General features: G+C 47.2%; 1 protein-coding gene across 1 annotated transcript in view; it reads left to right on the top strand.

The window, feature by feature from the left end:
- Positions 1-12,368: 12,368 nt before the first annotated feature.
- LOC144509866 (putative glutamate receptor) overlaps positions 12,369-18,892 on the top strand; it is a 31,078-nt gene continuing 24,554 nt past the window's right edge. The window contains exons 1-3 of the mRNA XM_078238789.1: positions 12,369-12,504; positions 15,247-15,323; positions 18,324-18,355. Of these exons, the coding sequence (XP_078094915.1) occupies positions 15,257-15,323; positions 18,324-18,355 (99 nt within the window). The 5' untranslated portion in view covers positions 12,369-12,504; positions 15,247-15,256. The remainder of the gene's footprint in view (positions 12,505-15,246; positions 15,324-18,323; positions 18,356-18,892) is intronic.

The following is an 18,892-nucleotide window of genomic DNA, read 5'->3' on the forward strand; positions in this document are numbered from 1 at the left end:
GGAAGGGAACCTGTTTTGGCCACACGTGTCACAGGAATTGCACTCAACGGCAATCAGGGATGCACAATAAATGCTGGCACAGCGAGCAACGCCCACATCCCATAAATGGGATCCCGCTCACCTGTTGAAGGAGCAGCACTCCGAAAGCTCGTGATACCAAATAAACATGTTGGACTTTAACCTGGTGTTGTGAGACTTCTTACTGGGCCCAGCCCAGCCCAATGCCAGCTTCTCCACATCATGGGTCCCATAAATGAATAGGGGAAAAAAGCCTGAAACCTTAACTCTGTTTCTCTCTCTACAGATGCTGTCTGACCTGCTGAGTGCTTTCTATTTCTATTACATAGTGTGTGGGACTGGAGTCACACGTAGGTCAGAGTGGATAAGGGCAGCAGACCCCTTCCCTGAAAGACATCAACAATTCTGCCGCCCTCTGGGTCATTTGTTAATGCACAATTTGTCATTATGGGATTTGAAGTTCCAGTTTCTGAATTGTCTGCCCAGTCCCTCAAGTACTGAGCTATTGGGTTGGAGAACATCTGCTGCCTGTCAAACTCAGATGTGAAATGAGGCTGGGACTCTCCATCCAATTCCATGGGTCTGCCGCATAATGACACATGTAATTTGATACAGATTGGTACATTCATGGGCAGCAGGTGTGAAAAATATATTATGCAAACAACGCCAGCATGGTGGCACAGTGGTTAGCACTGCTGCCTCACAGCTCCAGGGATCCGAGTTCAATTCCCAGCTTGGCTCACTCTCTGTGTGGAGTCTGCACGTTCTCCCCGTGTCTGCGTGGGTTTCCTCTGGGTGCTTCCGTTTCCTCCCACAGTCCAAAGGTGTGCAGATTAGGTGGATTTGCCATGCTAAATTGTCCCTTAGTGTCGGGGGGTGAGTGAGGTAAATACATGGGGTTACGGGAATAGGGCCGGGGTGGGATTGTTGTCGGTGCAGGCTTGATGGGCCAAATGGCCTCCTTCTGCACTGTAGGGATTCTATAGACCTATCTGCAGATCGCTCCCCTACTCTTTCTTGGATGGTACTTGAACTGGGCGGCATGGTGACACAGTGGTTAGCACTGCTGCCTCACAGCGCCTGGGACCGGGTTCTATTCCCGGCTTGGGTCACTGTCTGTGCGGAGTCTGCACGTTCTCCCCGTGTCTGCGTGGGTTTCCTCCAGGTGCTCCAGTTTCCTCCCACAGTCCGAAAGATGTGTTGGGTAGGTGCATTGGCCATGCTAAATTCTCCCTCAGAGTACCCGAACAGTACCAGAGTGTGGTGACTAGGGAATTTTCACAGTGGCTTCATTGCAGTGTTAATGCAAGCCGACTTGTGACACCTAATTAAAAAGTTAAACTGCGGATCTTAAGCATACACCTGAGAAAGCAAACAGACCATCTCATCCAAAACAGCATCTTAGACAATGTGGCAATCCCTTCGTATTTGCACTGGGTATGTCAGCCTGGATCCTACATTGAACGGCTTGGGGCGGGATATGAACCCTAAATATCCACCATGTAGAGATGAGAGTGGCAGTCAATAAGCCACAGTTGACACCAGTAAGCAAAGGGCTGACACAACATTTCCTTCACCACAGTCAGATAGGACAACGAGATTGGACCGGCAGTGATGAGTTCGCCTCTGGGAGAGTTCCCAATTACTGGTGAACGACACCATCTATAATTTTCTTTTCCTCCATTCGTGCACAAACCGTGATAAGCTCCCACACCCTGAGGCCCTGCAGATTAATGGGCCAGGAATAGCTGTCCAGGTTCTGCTTGTGATATTCAAGCTCAGAGTTTTATGGTATGTTTCCGTTCTAAGAAATGGTGCGTAAAAATCCAACTGAAATCATTATTTTGAATCCTGTGCCTTTGACCTGGCTTATTTGTTTGCTGAAATTGGCAAACGTTGAAGTGTGTGAACCCAGTTTATGCCCATTGTACATTCTGTCTACACTAACAAGCGGCAGGGCATGTCTCCATGCAGTCAAACAGCAGGGGGACATCACCGCTTAGGAATATTTACAAGTAGGGCCAAGGGAACTTATTCTCTAACAGGGTGAAGGCAGCCTTGTTCCTTCTAATTGGGGTGAACAGCACTCATCACTCTGCACTGCAGTCGACGATGGAAGGGCTTAAGCTCACACAGCAGAAAACTCCTAAGAGATTACACAGTGATCCCAGGTCACCTACATGCTGAACAAGCCACAGACCAAGTTCTGATTCAACTGTGTGTGTGTGTGTGTGTGTGCAATTGTCACAGCTTGCCGTGACGGACTTTGTGAGCTCATTAAGGACTTCTCAATAGAGGACTCGGTGGGAGTGCATCCGAATGAGCCTTCATTCGGAATGCTTGAGCGCTCCGAATAACGATGATCAACCTTTGCGCTCTGATCGAAAGGAACCTTGTCACCACGTGTCCAGTTCTGTGAACAGGGGCGTGGGTGAACAAAGAACAAAGAACAGTACAGCACAGGAAACAGGCCCTTCGGCCCTCCAAGCCTGTGCCGCTCCTTGGTCCAACTAGACCAATCGTTTGTATCCCTCCATTCCCAGGCTGCTCATGTGACTATCCAGGTAAGTCTTAAACGATGTCAGCGTGCCTGCCTCCACCACCCTACTTGGCAGCGCATTCCAGGCCCCCACCACCCTCTGGGTAAAAAACATCCCTCTAATATCTGAGTTATACTTCGCCCCTCTCACCTTGAGCCCGTGACCCCTCGTGAACGTCACTTCTGATCTGGGAAAAAGCTTCCCACCGTTCACCCTATCTATCCCCTTCATAATCTTGTACACCTCTATTAGATCTCCCCTCATTCTCTGTCTTTCCAGGGAGAACAACCCCAGTTTACCCAATCTCTCCTCATAGCTAAGACCCTCCATACCAGGCAACATCCTGGTAAACCTTCTCTGCACTCTCTCTAACGCCTCCACGTCCTTCTGGTAGTGCGGCGACCAGAACTGGACGCAGTACTCCAAATGTGGCCTAACCAGCGTTCTAAACAGCTGCATCATCAGACTCCAGCTTTTATACTCTATACCCCGTCCTATAAAGGCAAGCATACCATATGCCTTCTTCACCACCTTCTCCACCTGAGTTGCCACCTTCAAGGATTTGTGGACTTGCACAACTAGGTGTGTTTCTATACTCCTTATGACTCTGCCATTTATTGTATAACTCCTCCCTACATTATTTCTTCGAAAATGCATCACTTCGCATTTATCCGGATTAAACTCCATCTGCCACCTCTCCGCCCAATTTTCCAGCCTATCTATATCCTGCTGTATTGCCTGACAATGCTCTTCACTATCCGCAAGTCCAGCCATCTTCGTGTCATCCGCAAACTTGCTGATTACACAAGTTACACCTTCTTCCAAATCATTTATATATATCACAAATAGCAGAGGTCCCAGTACAGAGCTCTGCGGAACACCACTGGTCACAGACTTCCAGCCGGAAAAAGACCCTTCGACCACTACCCTCTGTCTCCTATGGCCAAGCTAGTTCTCCACCCATCTAGCCACTTCTCCTTGTATCCCATGAGCCTTAACCTTCTTAACCAACCTGCCATGTGGGACTTTGTCAAATGCCTTACTGAAATCCATATAGACGACATCCACGGCCCTTCCTTCATCAACCGTTTTTGTCACTTCCTCAAAAAACTCCACCAAATTTGTAAGGCATGACCTCCCTCTTACAAAACCATGCTGTCTGTCACTAATGAGATTGTTCCTTTCTAAATGCACATACATCCTGTCTCTAAGAATCCTCTCCAACAACTTCCCTACCACGGACGCCAAGCTCACCGGCCTATAATTTCCTGGGTTATCCCTGCTACCCTTCTTAAACAACGGGACCACATTCGCTATCCTCCAATCCTCAGGGACCTCACCCGTGTCCAAAGAAGCGACAAAGATTTCCGTCAGAGGCCCAGCAATTTCATCTCTCGTCTCCCTGAGCAGTCGAGGATAGATGCCATCAGGTCCTGGGGATTTGTCAGTTTTAATGTTCCCTAAAAAACCTAACACTTCCTCTCTTGTAATGGAGATTTTCTCTAACGGGTCAACACCTCCCTCCGAGACACTCCCGGTTAACACGCCCCTCTCCTTCGTGAATACCGATGCAAAGTATTCATTTAGGATCTCCCCTATTCCCTTGGGTTCTAAGCATAATTCCCCTCCTTTGTCCCTGAAAGGTCCGATTTTCTCCCTGACAACTCTTTTGTTCCTAACGTATGAATAGAATGCCTTAGGATTCTCCTTAATCCTGCCTGCCAAGAACATCTCGTGACCTCTTTTTGCTCTTCTAACTCCCCGTTTGAGTTCTTTCCTACTCTCTCTGTATTCCTCCAGAGCTCCATCTGTTTTCTGTTGCCTGGACTTAACGTACGCCTCCCTTTTCATTTTAATCAGATCCTCAATTTCCCTGGTTATTCACGGCTCTCAAATCCTACCTTTCCTATCTTTCCTTTTTACAGGTACATGCCTATCCTGCAGCCTTATCAATAGTTCCTTAAAAGGCTCCCACATGCCAGACGCGGACTTACCCTCGAACATCCTCTCCCAATCAACATCCACCAATTCCTGCCTAATCCGGCTATAGTTAGCCTTCCCCCAATTTAGCACCCTGCCCGTAGGACAGCACTCATCCTTGTCCATTACTATCCTAAAGTTAACAGAGTTGTGGTCACTATTTGCCACATGTTCCCCTACCGAAACTTTGACGACCTGACCGGGCTCATTTCCCAGAACTAGGTCCAGTATAGCCCCCTCTCTAGTCGGGCTATCTACATACTGTTCCAAAGAATCTTCCAGTACGCATTTTACAAATTCCTCCCCGTCTGGACCCCCAGCTCTAAGCACTTTCCAGTCTATACCAGGGAAATTAAAGTCCCCCACTACAACAACCCTATTTTTTCTGCACCTATCCAGAATCTCCTGACATATCCTTTCCTCCACTTCCCGTGGGCTGTTGGGTGGTCTGTAGTACACCCCCAGCATAGTGACTGCACCCTTCCTGTTTCTGAGTTCCACCCACAGCGACTCAGTACATGGCCCCTCTAAGTTGTCTACCCTCTGCACTGCGGTAATATGCTCCTTAACTAATATCGCTACTCCCCCACCTTTTTTAGCCCCTCCTCTGTCTCGCCTAAAACACTTATACCCCGGAATATTCAGCTGCCAGTCCTGTCCTTCTTTTAACCAAGTTTCCGTCACCGCAACCACATCCAAATTCCGCATAAGCATTAAGGCCCTAAGTTCATCTGTTTTACCCGTTACGCTCCTCGCATTGAAGCAGATGCACTCCAGACCTCCAGGCCCACTCAGGTCATCCTCCTCCAGAGTGCTCCTCTTCTTAGCGAGCCTTGCCCTGACCCCCAGCTCAACCCTATTTCAATAGTCAACCCTAGTTCTGGGAAATGAGCCCTGTCAGGTCGTCAAAGTTTCGGTAGGGGAACATGTGGCAAATAGTGACCACAACTCTGTTAACTTTAGGATAGTAATGGACAAGGATGAGTGCTGTCCTACGGGCAGGGTGCTAAATTGGGGGAAGGCTAACTATAGCTGGATTAGGCAGGGTTTTAATCAGATCCTCAATTTCCCTGGTTATCCACGGCTATAATCAATATGATCAATAGTTCAGGCAGGGTTGATGCTCTCTCCACTCACATTGTTTTGTTTCTTAAAGACTTGATTAGCTGTAAGTATTCGCATTCCAACCATTATTCATGTAAATTGAGTTTGTGTCTTTCTATGCTCTGTTTGTGAACAGAATTCCCACTCACCTGAAGAAGGGGCTTAGAGCTCCGAAAGCTTGTGTGGCTTTTGCTACCAAATAAACCTGTTGGACTTTAACCTGGTGTTGTTAAACTTCTTACTGTGTTTACCCCAGCTCAACCCCAGCCTCAGTATTTACTGACCTACTGTTTTGTTCCCCACCCCCCTGCCACACTAGTTTAAATCCTGCCGAAACACTCTAGCAAAACTCCCAGCCAGGATATTTGCTCCCTTCCAGTTAAGGTGTAACCCATCCTTTCTGTACAGTTGCCATCCTGACTTGAAGATTTCCCAGTTATCTATGAATTTAAAACCCTCCCTCTTGCACCAGTCCTTTAGCCACGCGTTCAACTGTAGAATCTCCCTGTTCCGAGCCTCACTTGCACTAGACACCGGGAGCAGTCCAGAGATTGCTACCCTGGAGGCCTTACTTTTTAGCCTAGCACCCAACTCCCTGAATTTCTCTCGTATGACCCCCCTGCTCTTCCTACCTACATCATTTTCACCAATGTGTATAATCACATCCGTTTGACTACCTTCCTTTTTAAATATGCTTCCTACCCTCTCGGAGACATCCAGTACCCCGGCACCAGGGAGGCAGACTACCGTCCTGGATTCTCGTTCACTCCCACAGAACCGCCTGTCCGTGCCTCTAACCATTGCGTCCCCCACAACTATCGCTCTCCTAAACCCCTTCTTTCCCTTCCGGACCCCTGAGCCTGTCTCCGTGGAGGCGATCTGGTCCTCGTGGCTTACCCCTGGAGGGTCATCCCCCTCCACAGAATCCAAAACAATATACTACTTTGGAGGGGGACAACCACAGGGGATCCCTCCACAGACTGCTCACTCCCTTCCCTTCTCCCATCTGTTGCCCATCCCTTTCTTTTATGGGAGACTGCCACTGGGGTACTTTCTGGCACATCACCCTTCTGACTATTACCCCTCCTAACTGTGACCCACGTGTCTTCCTTCCGAGACCCTGGTGTCACTACCTGACTATAACTTTTATCTATTAATCTCTCATTTTCCCTAACTAAACTGAGTTCATCGAGCCTCAGCTCCAGCTCCCTTACACGATCCTTCAGGAGTTGCAGTTCCACGCATCTGGCATAGATATGGACTTCCGGGAGGCAAGTTGTCTCCAGGAACTCCCACATCCCACACCGAATGCAGTATACTGGCCTCCCACTCATACCAGCCATGTCCTTTTTAGTTTTTGGGAGATAAAACAAAAAAGGGGGTGTAACAGAAGAAAAACAAACAACCTTCTTCGCCTTCGCCGAAGCCCTGTGAGCCAAAGCCCTTACAGCTCACACTCTGCTCCCTGCTCACTCCACTGCCCGCTCCAGACGCTGCCCGCTCAAAAGTGCGGCCTGCTTTTAAATGCTCCAAAAAACCTCCCCAGGCTGCTCCTGGGCCTACTTCCTGTTTTGAAAAAAAACCTCCGATTTTTAAGCCAAATTTAACTGAAAAATAAATAAAATGCAGACACAATCTCTCTTTCCCTCAGCCTGCTCCTGTGGAACAATGGGTGGGGGTGGCTTGGGGGGGGGTGGTGGGGGGGGGGGGGGGGGGGGGGTCGGTGGGAGTGGGGGGGGAGAAATGAATCTTCCCTGTTTTCTTGGCAATCCCACAGCCAAGGCAGGAGAGTACAACAGGGCACAGGAGTGGGGTTGCAATGTGTATGTTTGTAGGTCAAGCAAAAGTATTAGTTTACTCAATGAGTCATCAATGGATTGGAGGGGTGGGGGGGGGGGGGGGGGGGGGGTGGTGGGGGGGGGGGGGGGGGGGGGAGGATGGTGGGGTGGAGGATGGTGGGGGTGAGGGTGAGGTTGGGAGAGGGACAGGACATTGAACCCATTCACCAAAACAACAGCTTTAATGTCGAGAGATATCCGCCCCCCCCCCCCCCCCCCCCCCAAAAAAGATAGAACTTGAAAATGTCACACAGTACGATCCAAACCCAAAACCTGGCTTAAAGAAGCCGGGGTAAGTGGAGGGGTGGTGGAGTTCAGAGTGGGTGGCGACGGGGACTGGTTGTGTTCCTGGGGGGGTGGTGTGGAATGAACAGACACCGAGCAAACTGGTGGATGCTGCAATAGGCTGACATTAGGGTGTTTCGATGTGGAGATGCCGGCGTTGGACTGGGGTAAACACAGTAAGGAGTCTAAGGTGTTGTTAGACTCCTTATTAGGGTGTTTCATCAGGGAGGGATCACCTTTACAGAAAACCACGCTTTGACCTCCACAGCAGATTATTCTGATTTTTAAAAAATATTTGTTTTAAATCTTTACCTCTGGGGGGAGGAGAATTTCTGGAATCAGAAAACCGGGTGATTTTAGCCTAATTCCATTCCCCACATCTGCCAGACTCCGCTCTCTCTCTCTCTCTAACTCCGGTTTGCCTCATTGAGTCTGCTTGAAGATGCACCTGAGCCTGTATCTATTGCACCGGGTTTTACCTTCAGTAACAGACACACTGTTACAGCACAGTGGTCAGCACTGCTGCCTCACAGCGCCAGGGACACAGGTTCGATTCAAGCCAGGGGTCACTGTCTGCGAGGAGTCTGCCTGTTCTCCCTGTGTCTGCGTGGATTTCCTCCGGGTGCTCCAGTTTCCTCCCACAGTCCAAAGGTGTGCTGATTCGGCTGAATGGCCATGCTAAAGTGACCCTAGTGTCAGGGGATTAGCAGGGTAAATATGTGGGGTTCTGGGAATAGGGCCTGAGTGGGATTGTGGTCGGTGCGGACTTGATGGGCTGAATGGACTCCTTTTGCACTGGAGGGATTCTATAATTCTATGTTTCGGGTTCTCCTTCCATGGGTTTGAAGGAGAAATCAATCACCAGCAACTTCAATCTCCTGACAAAGAGGATGGTGGGGAAACTTGGTGAGGGTCTTTAAGATTTTCGTGGGTGGATAGAATTTTGACCCATGGATTTGAGGACTAGTGCACAGAGTCTACAGTGGGAACAAAGAAACTATGCTGAGTGCGTGCACACCTGCCTGTACTGACTGTGTACACATCCACCGGTACTGTGTACATGCCCACCTGTACTGAATGCATATATGCTAGTACTGAATATATACTCACCTATCCATACTGTGTACACACCCACCAATGCAGTGTATATACATGCCTGCATCGACTCTACACACACCCACCCTGTATTGAATACACACCTTTGGAATACAACATGTGTGGGGAAATAGAGATCAGTCGCAGAAGTTTACAGCACAAAGAGAGGCCATTGGGCCCCTCATGCCTGGGCTGGCTCCATAGCAAGAGCTATCCAATTAGTCCCAATCCCTTGCCCTTTGTCACTGGTCCAACAAGTTTCTCCCTTTCAAGTATTTACCCAATTCCCTTCTGAAAGTTTCTATTGAATCTGTTTCCACAGTCCTTTCAAACAAGACATTCCAGATCACAACAACTTGCTGCGTTAAGAAACAGAATTCTCCTCATTTCCCCCTCTGGCTCCTTGCTCGCGATTTTAATTGAATGCTGGAACAGGCTCACTGAATGGCCAGCTCCTGTTCCTGTGAGATGATCAGACTGGGAATGAGAGGTACAAAGTGCAGTTTGACTTTGAGCTGTGAAGATTATGTAACGCAGAAGAATGTTCAGTGTTTCAGCCTGTTCTGGGTAGCATTAGCACAATAAATCAATTTTTCGAGCAAAAGTTCTTTGCCTGCAGCTTGAGTTGGACGGTCTGACTATGTCTCTGCCAGCGACAGAGGCTGAAAAATCCAGCTCCAGCCAAACAATGTGCAGATGGATCTAGGCTACAACTCATCTTGGTTAACAATTTAACTCCCTGGTTACGAAGGCCTAAGACAGAGTGAGAGTGACCTTGCGTTACTCGTTCTCTGTTGGAAGCACTCAGAGACACCAAATACCTTACAACACCTCACAACAACAACTTGCAGTTACATTGAGCCAGTAAAAACCTCCCAAGGAGCTTCACAGGATTATGAAGCAAAATTGACCTCCGGGCTCGGTGTTGATCTTTCATCTCAGGTGGTGAATGAAATAACTCACCCTGGGCGGCACAGTGGGTTAGCACTGCTGCCTCAGATGCGCCAGGGACCCGGGTTCGATTCCCAGCTTGGGTCACTGTGTGGAGTTTGCACATTCTCCACATGTCTGCCTGGGTTTCCTCCGGGTGCTCCGGTTTCCTCCCATAGTCTGAAAGACGTGCGGGTTAGGGTGCATTGGCCATGCTAAATTCTCCCTCAGTGTACCCGAACAGGCACCTGAGTGTTGGTGACTTGGGGATTTTCACAGTAACTTCATTGCAGTGTTAATGTAAGCCTACTTGTGACACTAATAAATAAACTTTAAACTTGCTTGTGAAGGGCCTGTTCCACTTGCAATGCACACAGGTCCAATGTCAGTGAAAACTGGTTTGAAAAACAATATAATTTAGCCAGTAGAATGCTTGGCAAATAAATAAAATCCTTGACTGCATCTATCTTTCCTGACCATGCCTTCATTGATAACTTTAATAATCACATGGAGTACAGATGTTCAAGAAGAAAGTCCACTCGCACTTTCTCAGGGGCAACTAGGGATGGTCAATAAATGACAACCTTGTGGCCATCTACTAGTGTTGGTAGTTGGGGGGTCTTATGGTTCAGGTCAGAAACTCCAAAGTGTTTTATGGAGCCCACCTGGATCATAAGTTTTGCATTTGAATTTGGTGAGGATAAGCATGATAGTTTCACTTCAGGTATGATTCAAATGACCCGCTGGGGTGCTTTTATCAAACAAAGTTTAATTAAGAATGTAGTTAACATGTGTGGAAAGAAAATTAGCAATAACTTTTAACAATTACAAACAAAATAACAAAACAACCAAGATAATGTATAATCTTTAACAAATATATCTAATGTCTTCCAATCAAAACCAAACTTCCTTCAGACAAAACACTTTAAACAACTTCAACACAGCAGAGTCTAACGCTCACGTGATACTGCAATTGATCCTTTGGGTGAATTCTACTGTTCCCTTGATAGACTCAGAACAGTTTGAAGTCAGAACAGCTTCCCCAGAACCCCAGGGCGAGACTCTGGTCATGCCACCAACAGCAGATTTTCTACTCCAGGAAGGCAAGACCTTGTTTTCAGATAGCCAGCAGAATTTCCAAATAAAACAGGGAGAGAGAGAGAAACACTCCTTTCAGCTTGCTGTCCCTTCTAAAAACTAACCCTTGCAGCACAGAACTGAAAATGAAAGAGTTCCTGTCATCTGACTTCAATCATTCTCCCTCCTGACAATGCAGGGCCATAAACATCCCAGTAAAAATGAACAAAGTCACTGGGTCAAATCCTGGAATTCCCTCCCTAATGGCATTGTGGGGCCAACCCACAGCAGGTGGTCTGCAGCGATTCAAGAAGGCATCACGACCACCTTCTCAAGGGCAACTAGGGATGGGCAATATTCGCTGGCCACCCATGTCCCACAAACAAATTTTTAAAAAACCCCGTTTAAGCAGCAATAAAAGGATGTCTCCGGACAAGACGGCAACCATGACATCAGATAAGGCTGTGAGCATGATTTTTCAAAAAAATCTCTTGAAGGCACACTAACGTCACAGGGAATAAACATTCGTCAGCACACCAGAGGAGAACTTCCTTGCTCCTGTTCAAAATAGAGGATATGGGGAGTAGGCAGGAAAATGGAGGCGAGGATTATCAGGCCAGTCATGATCACATTGAATGGCAGAGCAGACCTGATGGGTCAAGTGTCCTAGCTCTACGTCTTATACTCCCTGTGTGACCTTCGCACCAATCTAAGAGAGTGGAGGAGGCCTTGGTTCAACATCTAACCTGAAAGATGGTATCTCCAATAATGAAGCACTCCCTCAGTACTGCAGTGTCAGCCTAGAAGGTAAAGGAGCCCAGGTTTCCCACAGCATTCTGATCCAGAACATAGAACATTACAGCGCAGTACAGGCCCTTCGGCCCTCGATGTTGCGCCGACCAGTGGTACCAATCTAAAGCCCCTCTAATCTACACTATTCCAAATTCCAATAATTCCAGAGGTGAAGGTGCAATCAATGAGTCATGGAGCTGACGCTAGGATGCAGGCATATTCAAATATATATGATCCTCCCCTACAGGTTGTATGAACAGAATCATGTGGGGAACTAGTGCGTGACTCAGAAGAAATCTTCTGACTTTCTGCTCACTCCTAACTTGTTTGAATTTCTCGTGAGCTACATAGTCAGCACCCCTGGGTTTTTCACTCATCAATCTTGCTGCCATGCGACTAGGGAAGACTGCATGCAGAAATTGCAGATTCACTTGCCACCGCAATACATTTTGTTTCTCTCCAGTAGAACATGGGTGGTGGGGATGGCCTTTTACCAGCTTCAGAGAGAAGGGAAAATAAGGAGTTGGGAATCTATCACTAGTCAGTTTAGTCACCCACGGACAGCTTGCAAACTAATTTAACATTCAGAGCTCCAAGTATCAACGCTGTTCCAGTTGCTAAGGGTTCCTAAACTGGCTCCTCCCAGTCATCCCAAACCCTCCCTCGTTCCCAAAACACTCTTCATTTACATTTCAACTGACCTGAACCATTCATATGTTGGGCTGCTTACACAGGGACAGGAAAGGAGAGAAAAGTAGCTCTTAACACTGATGCTCGCATGAAATGTGTTGACTGAAGTGAGGAACTCTGCAGTTCTTTCTTTGCGACATCACATTTATATCTGAGTAAGTTCTTGTTACTGATCTTGGGGTGGGTGGGGGGGGGGGGGTGGCGGGAGGGAGGCGGGTGGTCTATAGGAGGTGAGAAAAAGTGGAGGATTGAATTATCTTTTTTTTTAAAAAAAGAAAGTGTTCAGAGCACATAATAAGGTGATTCTAGCCCTCTCTCGCTCTCCTGCCTTTGCTCATTGGGCTGAAGTGCAGCAGGACTGAGAGAGTGAGTGAGATCCACACTCTGTGTCTGTCAACCCCCTTCTCTTCCAATTTAGTGCTTCAGGACTCACTGAAAATTGGAAAATCGGTGAGGGCTCTGGCTCTAAGCTTGCATTTTTAAGCAATAACATATGGATCCCTGGAGCTCTGAGAACAATTGTGATCAGCTGACTTCTGTTTTTCAAAGCTCCTGAGGGTTTTTTTTTTATTAACTGTCTGCTGCACTCTTCTAATAACTTTGTGATATTACAACAAGAAAATAATTGCAAATCAAGTGCTGGATTGGAGCAGGATGATGTGTCAGATGTTATATGCTGCAGAAAGCAAAAGAGAAAATGCTGGAAAATCTCAGCAGGTCTGGCAGCATCTGTAAGGAGAGAAAAGCAGGGTCATCTGGACTCGAAACGTCAGCTCTTTTCTCTCCTTACAGACGCTGCCAGACCTGCTGAGATTTTCCAGCATTTTCTCATTTGGTTTCAGATTCCAGCATCCGCAGTAATTTGCTTTTATCCAATATTAAATGTTACAAAGTGGAAGTAGCTGGGTTAATCTTTCCACTCTCGGTCCACGCAATGGCTTTGCCATCTCGCTCTGCATCGGAGGGCACTGTGGGCAACATTAACCCACTCATGCAAATTTGGTGCAAAACGGACTTTAAACACTCTGACTGATTTTACTTTTCAATTAAGTCAATATTGGACAGGGGCGTAAAGTCCACCCAATACCAATGGGAGGGTTATGTTAAAATTGGCCTCATATTTGGTCCTCAGATTGGTTCATTCTTCTCAAAGGGTGGGTGGGGGGTTGCAGGGTGGTGGCGGGGGGGGGGGGGGGGGGGGGGCGGAATAAGCACTTGGACTGAGAGCAGCCCATGTCCGACAAACAGGAACCCCTAAGCCAAAGTTCCAAAATGCTGGACACCGGGAAACCTCGGCGTTGGGACAGCTAATACTTTGCCTGTTGCCGCAGGCATTATGCTTGAGGGACACCTTTGAGACACACATTAAAGAAAGTATCTGCATTTATATGGCACCTTTCATGAGCATCCCGAAGCTTTTCACAACCAATGAACTGCTGTAATGCAGAGGGATGCAGCAACCAAATTATGCACAGCAAGGTTCCACGAGGGGAGGAGAAATTTATATACCGAACGAGTTATCAGGATCGGGCATTCACCGTCTGAAAGGGGAAAGTGTGGAGGGATGGAACTAATTGAATACATTAACCAAAGAGAGCGGACTGGCCTCTTCCTTTGCTGTCTAAGGGCGGGATGTGCTCGCCCCAAGACCGGAAAATCCAGCCCAAGATCAACAGACCTTTGCATGGTCTGCCCCTCCCCGCCCACAACGATTGCCGTGGCGGACAGGACAGGAAATTCCAGTCTATGAGTCTACGATCATTTGTTCTGGTGGTGTTGGTGGAGGGATAAATGTTTCCCAGGGAGAACTCAACTCCCCTTCGAAATAGTGCCACACCTCATCTAAAAGACAGGACTGCCGGTGCATTGCACTGAAATGCCCACTTGGATTACACACTCAAATATCTGGAGTGGGCTTGAACCCACAACCTTCTGACTCACAAACATGAGAGGGACCCACTGAGCCACCGGCAAAACACAAGGGTAGCAAATGTAAATCTAAATTTGTCTTAGACTAAATTTGCCGTAAGTCCACATCCACAGTAGATTAAAGCACATGAATCTGGCAATATTTATTAAATAGAGGGAAATTGGGTCGGAGCGATGTTTAGGACAGACCCGGGAAAGGATACGAGTGAACCAGAAGATCCTTTACATCAATCCAACAGCTTCATGGCCACTTTCAGTGGTAGCTGCTTTACTAAACGGAATTCTCAATCCACCTGATTAGGAATGAAACTTGTGTTCTAATGAATTATTATTGGATTACCAGATCTAATAACATAACAACAACACCAAGTCCCTGCTGTCCTTCCAGAACCCCAACTCAGGGCAGCCCATGCTACTTAACTGGACAAAAGGTTATCATAGAGCCCCGACAGTGCAGGAAGAGGTGATCCGGCCCATCGAGTCTGCACTGACTCTGCGAAAGAGTATCCCACCCAGGCCCTCCCCTCTGCCCTATCCCCGTAACCCCGTGCATCTACCATGGCTAATTCACGTAACCTGCACATCTTTGAAATTGTGGGGGGGAAACCGGAGCACCCGGAGGAAATCCACGCAGACACGGGGAGAATGAGCAAACTCCAGTCACTCAAGTCCGGAATTGAAACCTGGGTCCCTGGCGCTGTGAGGCAGCGCTGCTATCCACTGTGCCACCCAAAGTTAGGAACCAAATCCTATTTTCCTGCTTGCCCCTTGTCACTAATTGGAAATGACTCGGATGCTTTGGGAGGTGACAATCGGCCAAAGGTACAGGTGTTTGTCAGGATACTGTCAATCTTTCACCTCAGTCTGAAAGCAAGGGGGAGGGCCTTTGTCCTGTCTCTTACCTAACACAACGCTGTTCCCAACCCTGGGCCAGTGCTTCTTTCACTGTTGTGTTTGTTTTGTTTCAGCTCGATCATTATGAGGGACGTTATGAAGTTATTGCTCTCCGTGATTGTCCTGCTGTCCTTCACCACCACTAGGACAGGTATGAAGATGAAATATTGTAATTTCTGGATTATTGAAAGCAGAACAGTTAAACAGAATGCTCTAAGCCTTTTTAAATGGAAGAAATTGCATTTCTACGACGCCTTTCGCAATCTCAGAATGTCCCAAAGTGTTTCACAGCTAATGAAGGGCTTTCAAAGTGTACTCACTGTTGTAATGTAGGAAACATAACAGCCAATTTGTGCACAGCAAGCTCCCGCAAACATCAGTGAATGACCTGATAATTTCTTTTTAAGTGTTGTTGATTGAGGGATGAGGATTGGTCAGGACAGTAGGGAGAACTCCACTACTTTCTTCAAAATAATGCAGAGAATAGGGTTCCCAATTGAGAGGGTGACCACAGCTCAGTAAGAAGTCCCACAACACCAGGTTTATTTGGCAGCACAATCTTTCGGAGCACTGCCCCTTCATCAGGTGAGTCACGGTCCGAAAGCTCGTGCTATCAAATAAACCTGTTGGACTTTAACCTGGTGTTGTGAGACTTCGTAATGTGCCCCACCCCAGTCCAACGCCGGCCATCTCCACATCTTGATCATAGCTGAACGAGATGGACCATTGAGATGGACCAGTTAGAGAGACCATTAGTCCACAAAGCACCTTCACGAAAGTTGGGGGAAATTTTGTTATAGGCAGGGTTATTTTCCTTTCTTTTATCATCTCGCACTTGCAGCACATTCCGTTGAGAGTCTTTTTGCGCTCATCATCTCCTTGAATTTGGGCAAACTGCAGTGGGCATTCTTTCATTATCTGTCTGATCTGCAACCCGGATGCAACCCTCTCCCCACACCCACCTCTCGGGAGCTCTTTAGTCCATCTCGGAGTGAAATTAATTAAAGTAAAGATGGCCCCAGTGAGATTCTGCACTCATACTCTGATTCAGACAGCAATGAAGCAATTGAAAGCTGGGATTCTTTTTTTTAAAAAGACAAGTCTGTTTTTTTTTCCTGAATGATTCAGCGACCCAGCGTGTTGGCTTCCTTTCTGCTCTTCATTCAATTGTAAACTTCCCTTTTTTTTTGGAAAGGAGTGAAAGGCCTCTCTTGTTCAGCCTCGGCTGTTTTATCAGTTTCATTGTCAAGATTCAGAAGTGGGAGAGGGACAGAGTGAGGGGGGGGGCAGGGGGGGGTGGGGGGGCGTGGAAGGGGGGGCGAGAGTGTGTGAAGAGTGCCACTGGGGGGATTTCTGGAATAAAACACAAAGAAAACAAGAGGTCATCGAGGACAGGTCTTCCAGCCGCTCTCAGGATGGAGAAGTGATAGCATCTTATTCACCTTCTAATGCAGAAGATTTAGAGATGTCAGGGATCAGTCTGTAAAGACTGTTGGAATACGAGCGAAATTCCCTTATTGATGCGAACTAGTGGGATGCATCAACTTTTCTCTGCCTAATTAGCACATTCTCTGAAGTTAGGTTTCAAAACAAATCCGTGCAAAATCATGAAGGGGATGCGCTGGGGTAAATGAGGTGAAGGCGCTTTCGCTGGTGAGAGTCTGAGGTGACAATTAAAACTGAACAGTGTTATCCAATGTTGGGGGCAGCACGATGGCACAGTGGTTCGCACTGCTGCCTCACAGCGCCAGGGACCCAGGTTCGATTCCCGGCTTGGGTCATTATCTGTGCGGAGTCTGCACATTCTCCCCGTGTCTGCGTGGGTTTCCTCTAGCTGCTCCCGGTTCCTCCCACAGTCCCAAAAGACGTGCGGGTTAGGTGCTTTGGCCAGTCTAAATTCTCCCTCAGTGTACCCGAACAGGCACCGGAGTGTGGCAACTAAGGGATTTTCACAGTAACTTCATTGCAGTGTTAATGTAAGCCTACTTGTGATACGAAGAAATAAACATTAAATAATAAATCTGTGGAGATAGCCTCAATCCGTTTGCAATCTGAGTCTCAGGAACCTTGGAGCCCAAGGTTCTGAGTGCATTGGGAAGGTCAAGGACACACTGCAGGGGGTATCATGAATGTATGGACAAGCTGCGGGGTCTTTTCCTGCCTGTCATTTTTTTTGCACGTTCTTTTGCAGCCTGGGGACGCAGAATTAAGATAATTCAGGAAAGGACCAGATGGGGAGATGAGGAGAAATGTTTTTATGCAGCAAGCTGTCATGATCTGGAATGCATTGCCTCAGCGGGTGGTCGAAACAGATTCAATAGCAACTTTCTAAAGGGAATAGGATAAATACTTGAAAAGGAGAAATAAATAAGTATTTGAGACTTTTCAAAGAGTAGGTACAGGGCCAAATGGACTCTTCCTGTACTCTAAGATTCTGACACCCAGTCCTGCGATTTTGTTGGCGGGGAACTGGCATTTTCTTGTTTTTCAGTTAGGACAGTGTTGATCGCTGAGCCATACAGACCAGCCTTCACTGATTTCAGTTCAGCAGAAGTACAGAGCCCTACAATTGAGCTCGGTGCCTCTTGAGCTCGGAACGGGGGTTGTGGGAGTGGCCCGGAGTTAGTGGGATAGAAAAATGAGCTGCTGATCGTTAGCCACTGCCTTCTGCTGGGTGCTCAAATGAGAACAGAATATTGCTTGGTTCTGCTGTGCTTTACTCGTAACATGGGTGGGAGGGCAGTGGGGATGGGGGTGGGGGTGGGGGACGGTGGGGGCTAACCCAACTTTCCCACAGTTCCCCTACAGTCCAATGCCCCCCCTTCCACCATGAATGACATGATTTCCCAATGACCCTGCATGGGTGGCCAGTGAGGCTTAAGATTAAGCTTGACTGCGATGCTCCCATGGTCGAACAGCTGGCTCCCACTGACTCTTTTGACTGGTCACCTGGACAAGGTACCAGGGAGCAGTGGGCACTCACAGAACCGCAGCTCAGCCTGATTTACAGCCTCGGAGGAAAAACGATTTCCTTCTGCATTTTTATGTCTACGAAGAACCAGGTTCTTCGGTATTCAAATCTTAGATAGTATTTCGGACGCCTTTGTTGCTTTGATGCCAGCCTAAGATCGGGTCCCTTCTCTTTTCACAGGTGCTGTGGAGGATCATGACATCCCTCGAGAGGTTAGTGTGACCTTTTCACACTCACAGGGCCAGGGGGCATGTGACATCTTTAATATTCCCAATATATCATAAATATTACAATATAAATAATTGTCCCATCTATATATTGCCCATATATAAATATTCCCTGTGTCGATAAATAATCCCTGTATAGACAAATGTTACTTATATATCAAAATATTGTTCGTATAAATATAGCCAATATATAATTTTCGCTCTACGTAGAAATATTCGCTGTGCATAAATGATTTGTCTATCTAAATATATTCTGCACACAAATAAATACTTTCTCTGAAAAGATGTGTTCTCTATGTACATAACTCTAAATGACTTGGACTTGGCACATTACCAAGAATTGCAACTGACTCATAAAAAGAAAACATAGTTAATTGAGGAGAGGGTTGTAAGTAATCTCAGGAGTATATGATCAGATTGTAGATCTAGATACAGAAACAAAATCCAATTTGGAGGAATGCAAGATGATAGATTTGCAGAGGATAAATAAGGAGAGGGCAACGCATATCTCCACTGAACAGT

This window comes from Mustelus asterias, chromosome 22 (assembly GCF_964213995.1).
Source record: "Mustelus asterias chromosome 22, sMusAst1.hap1.1, whole genome shotgun sequence".
Lineage (NCBI taxonomy): Eukaryota > Metazoa > Chordata > Chondrichthyes > Carcharhiniformes > Triakidae > Mustelus > Mustelus asterias.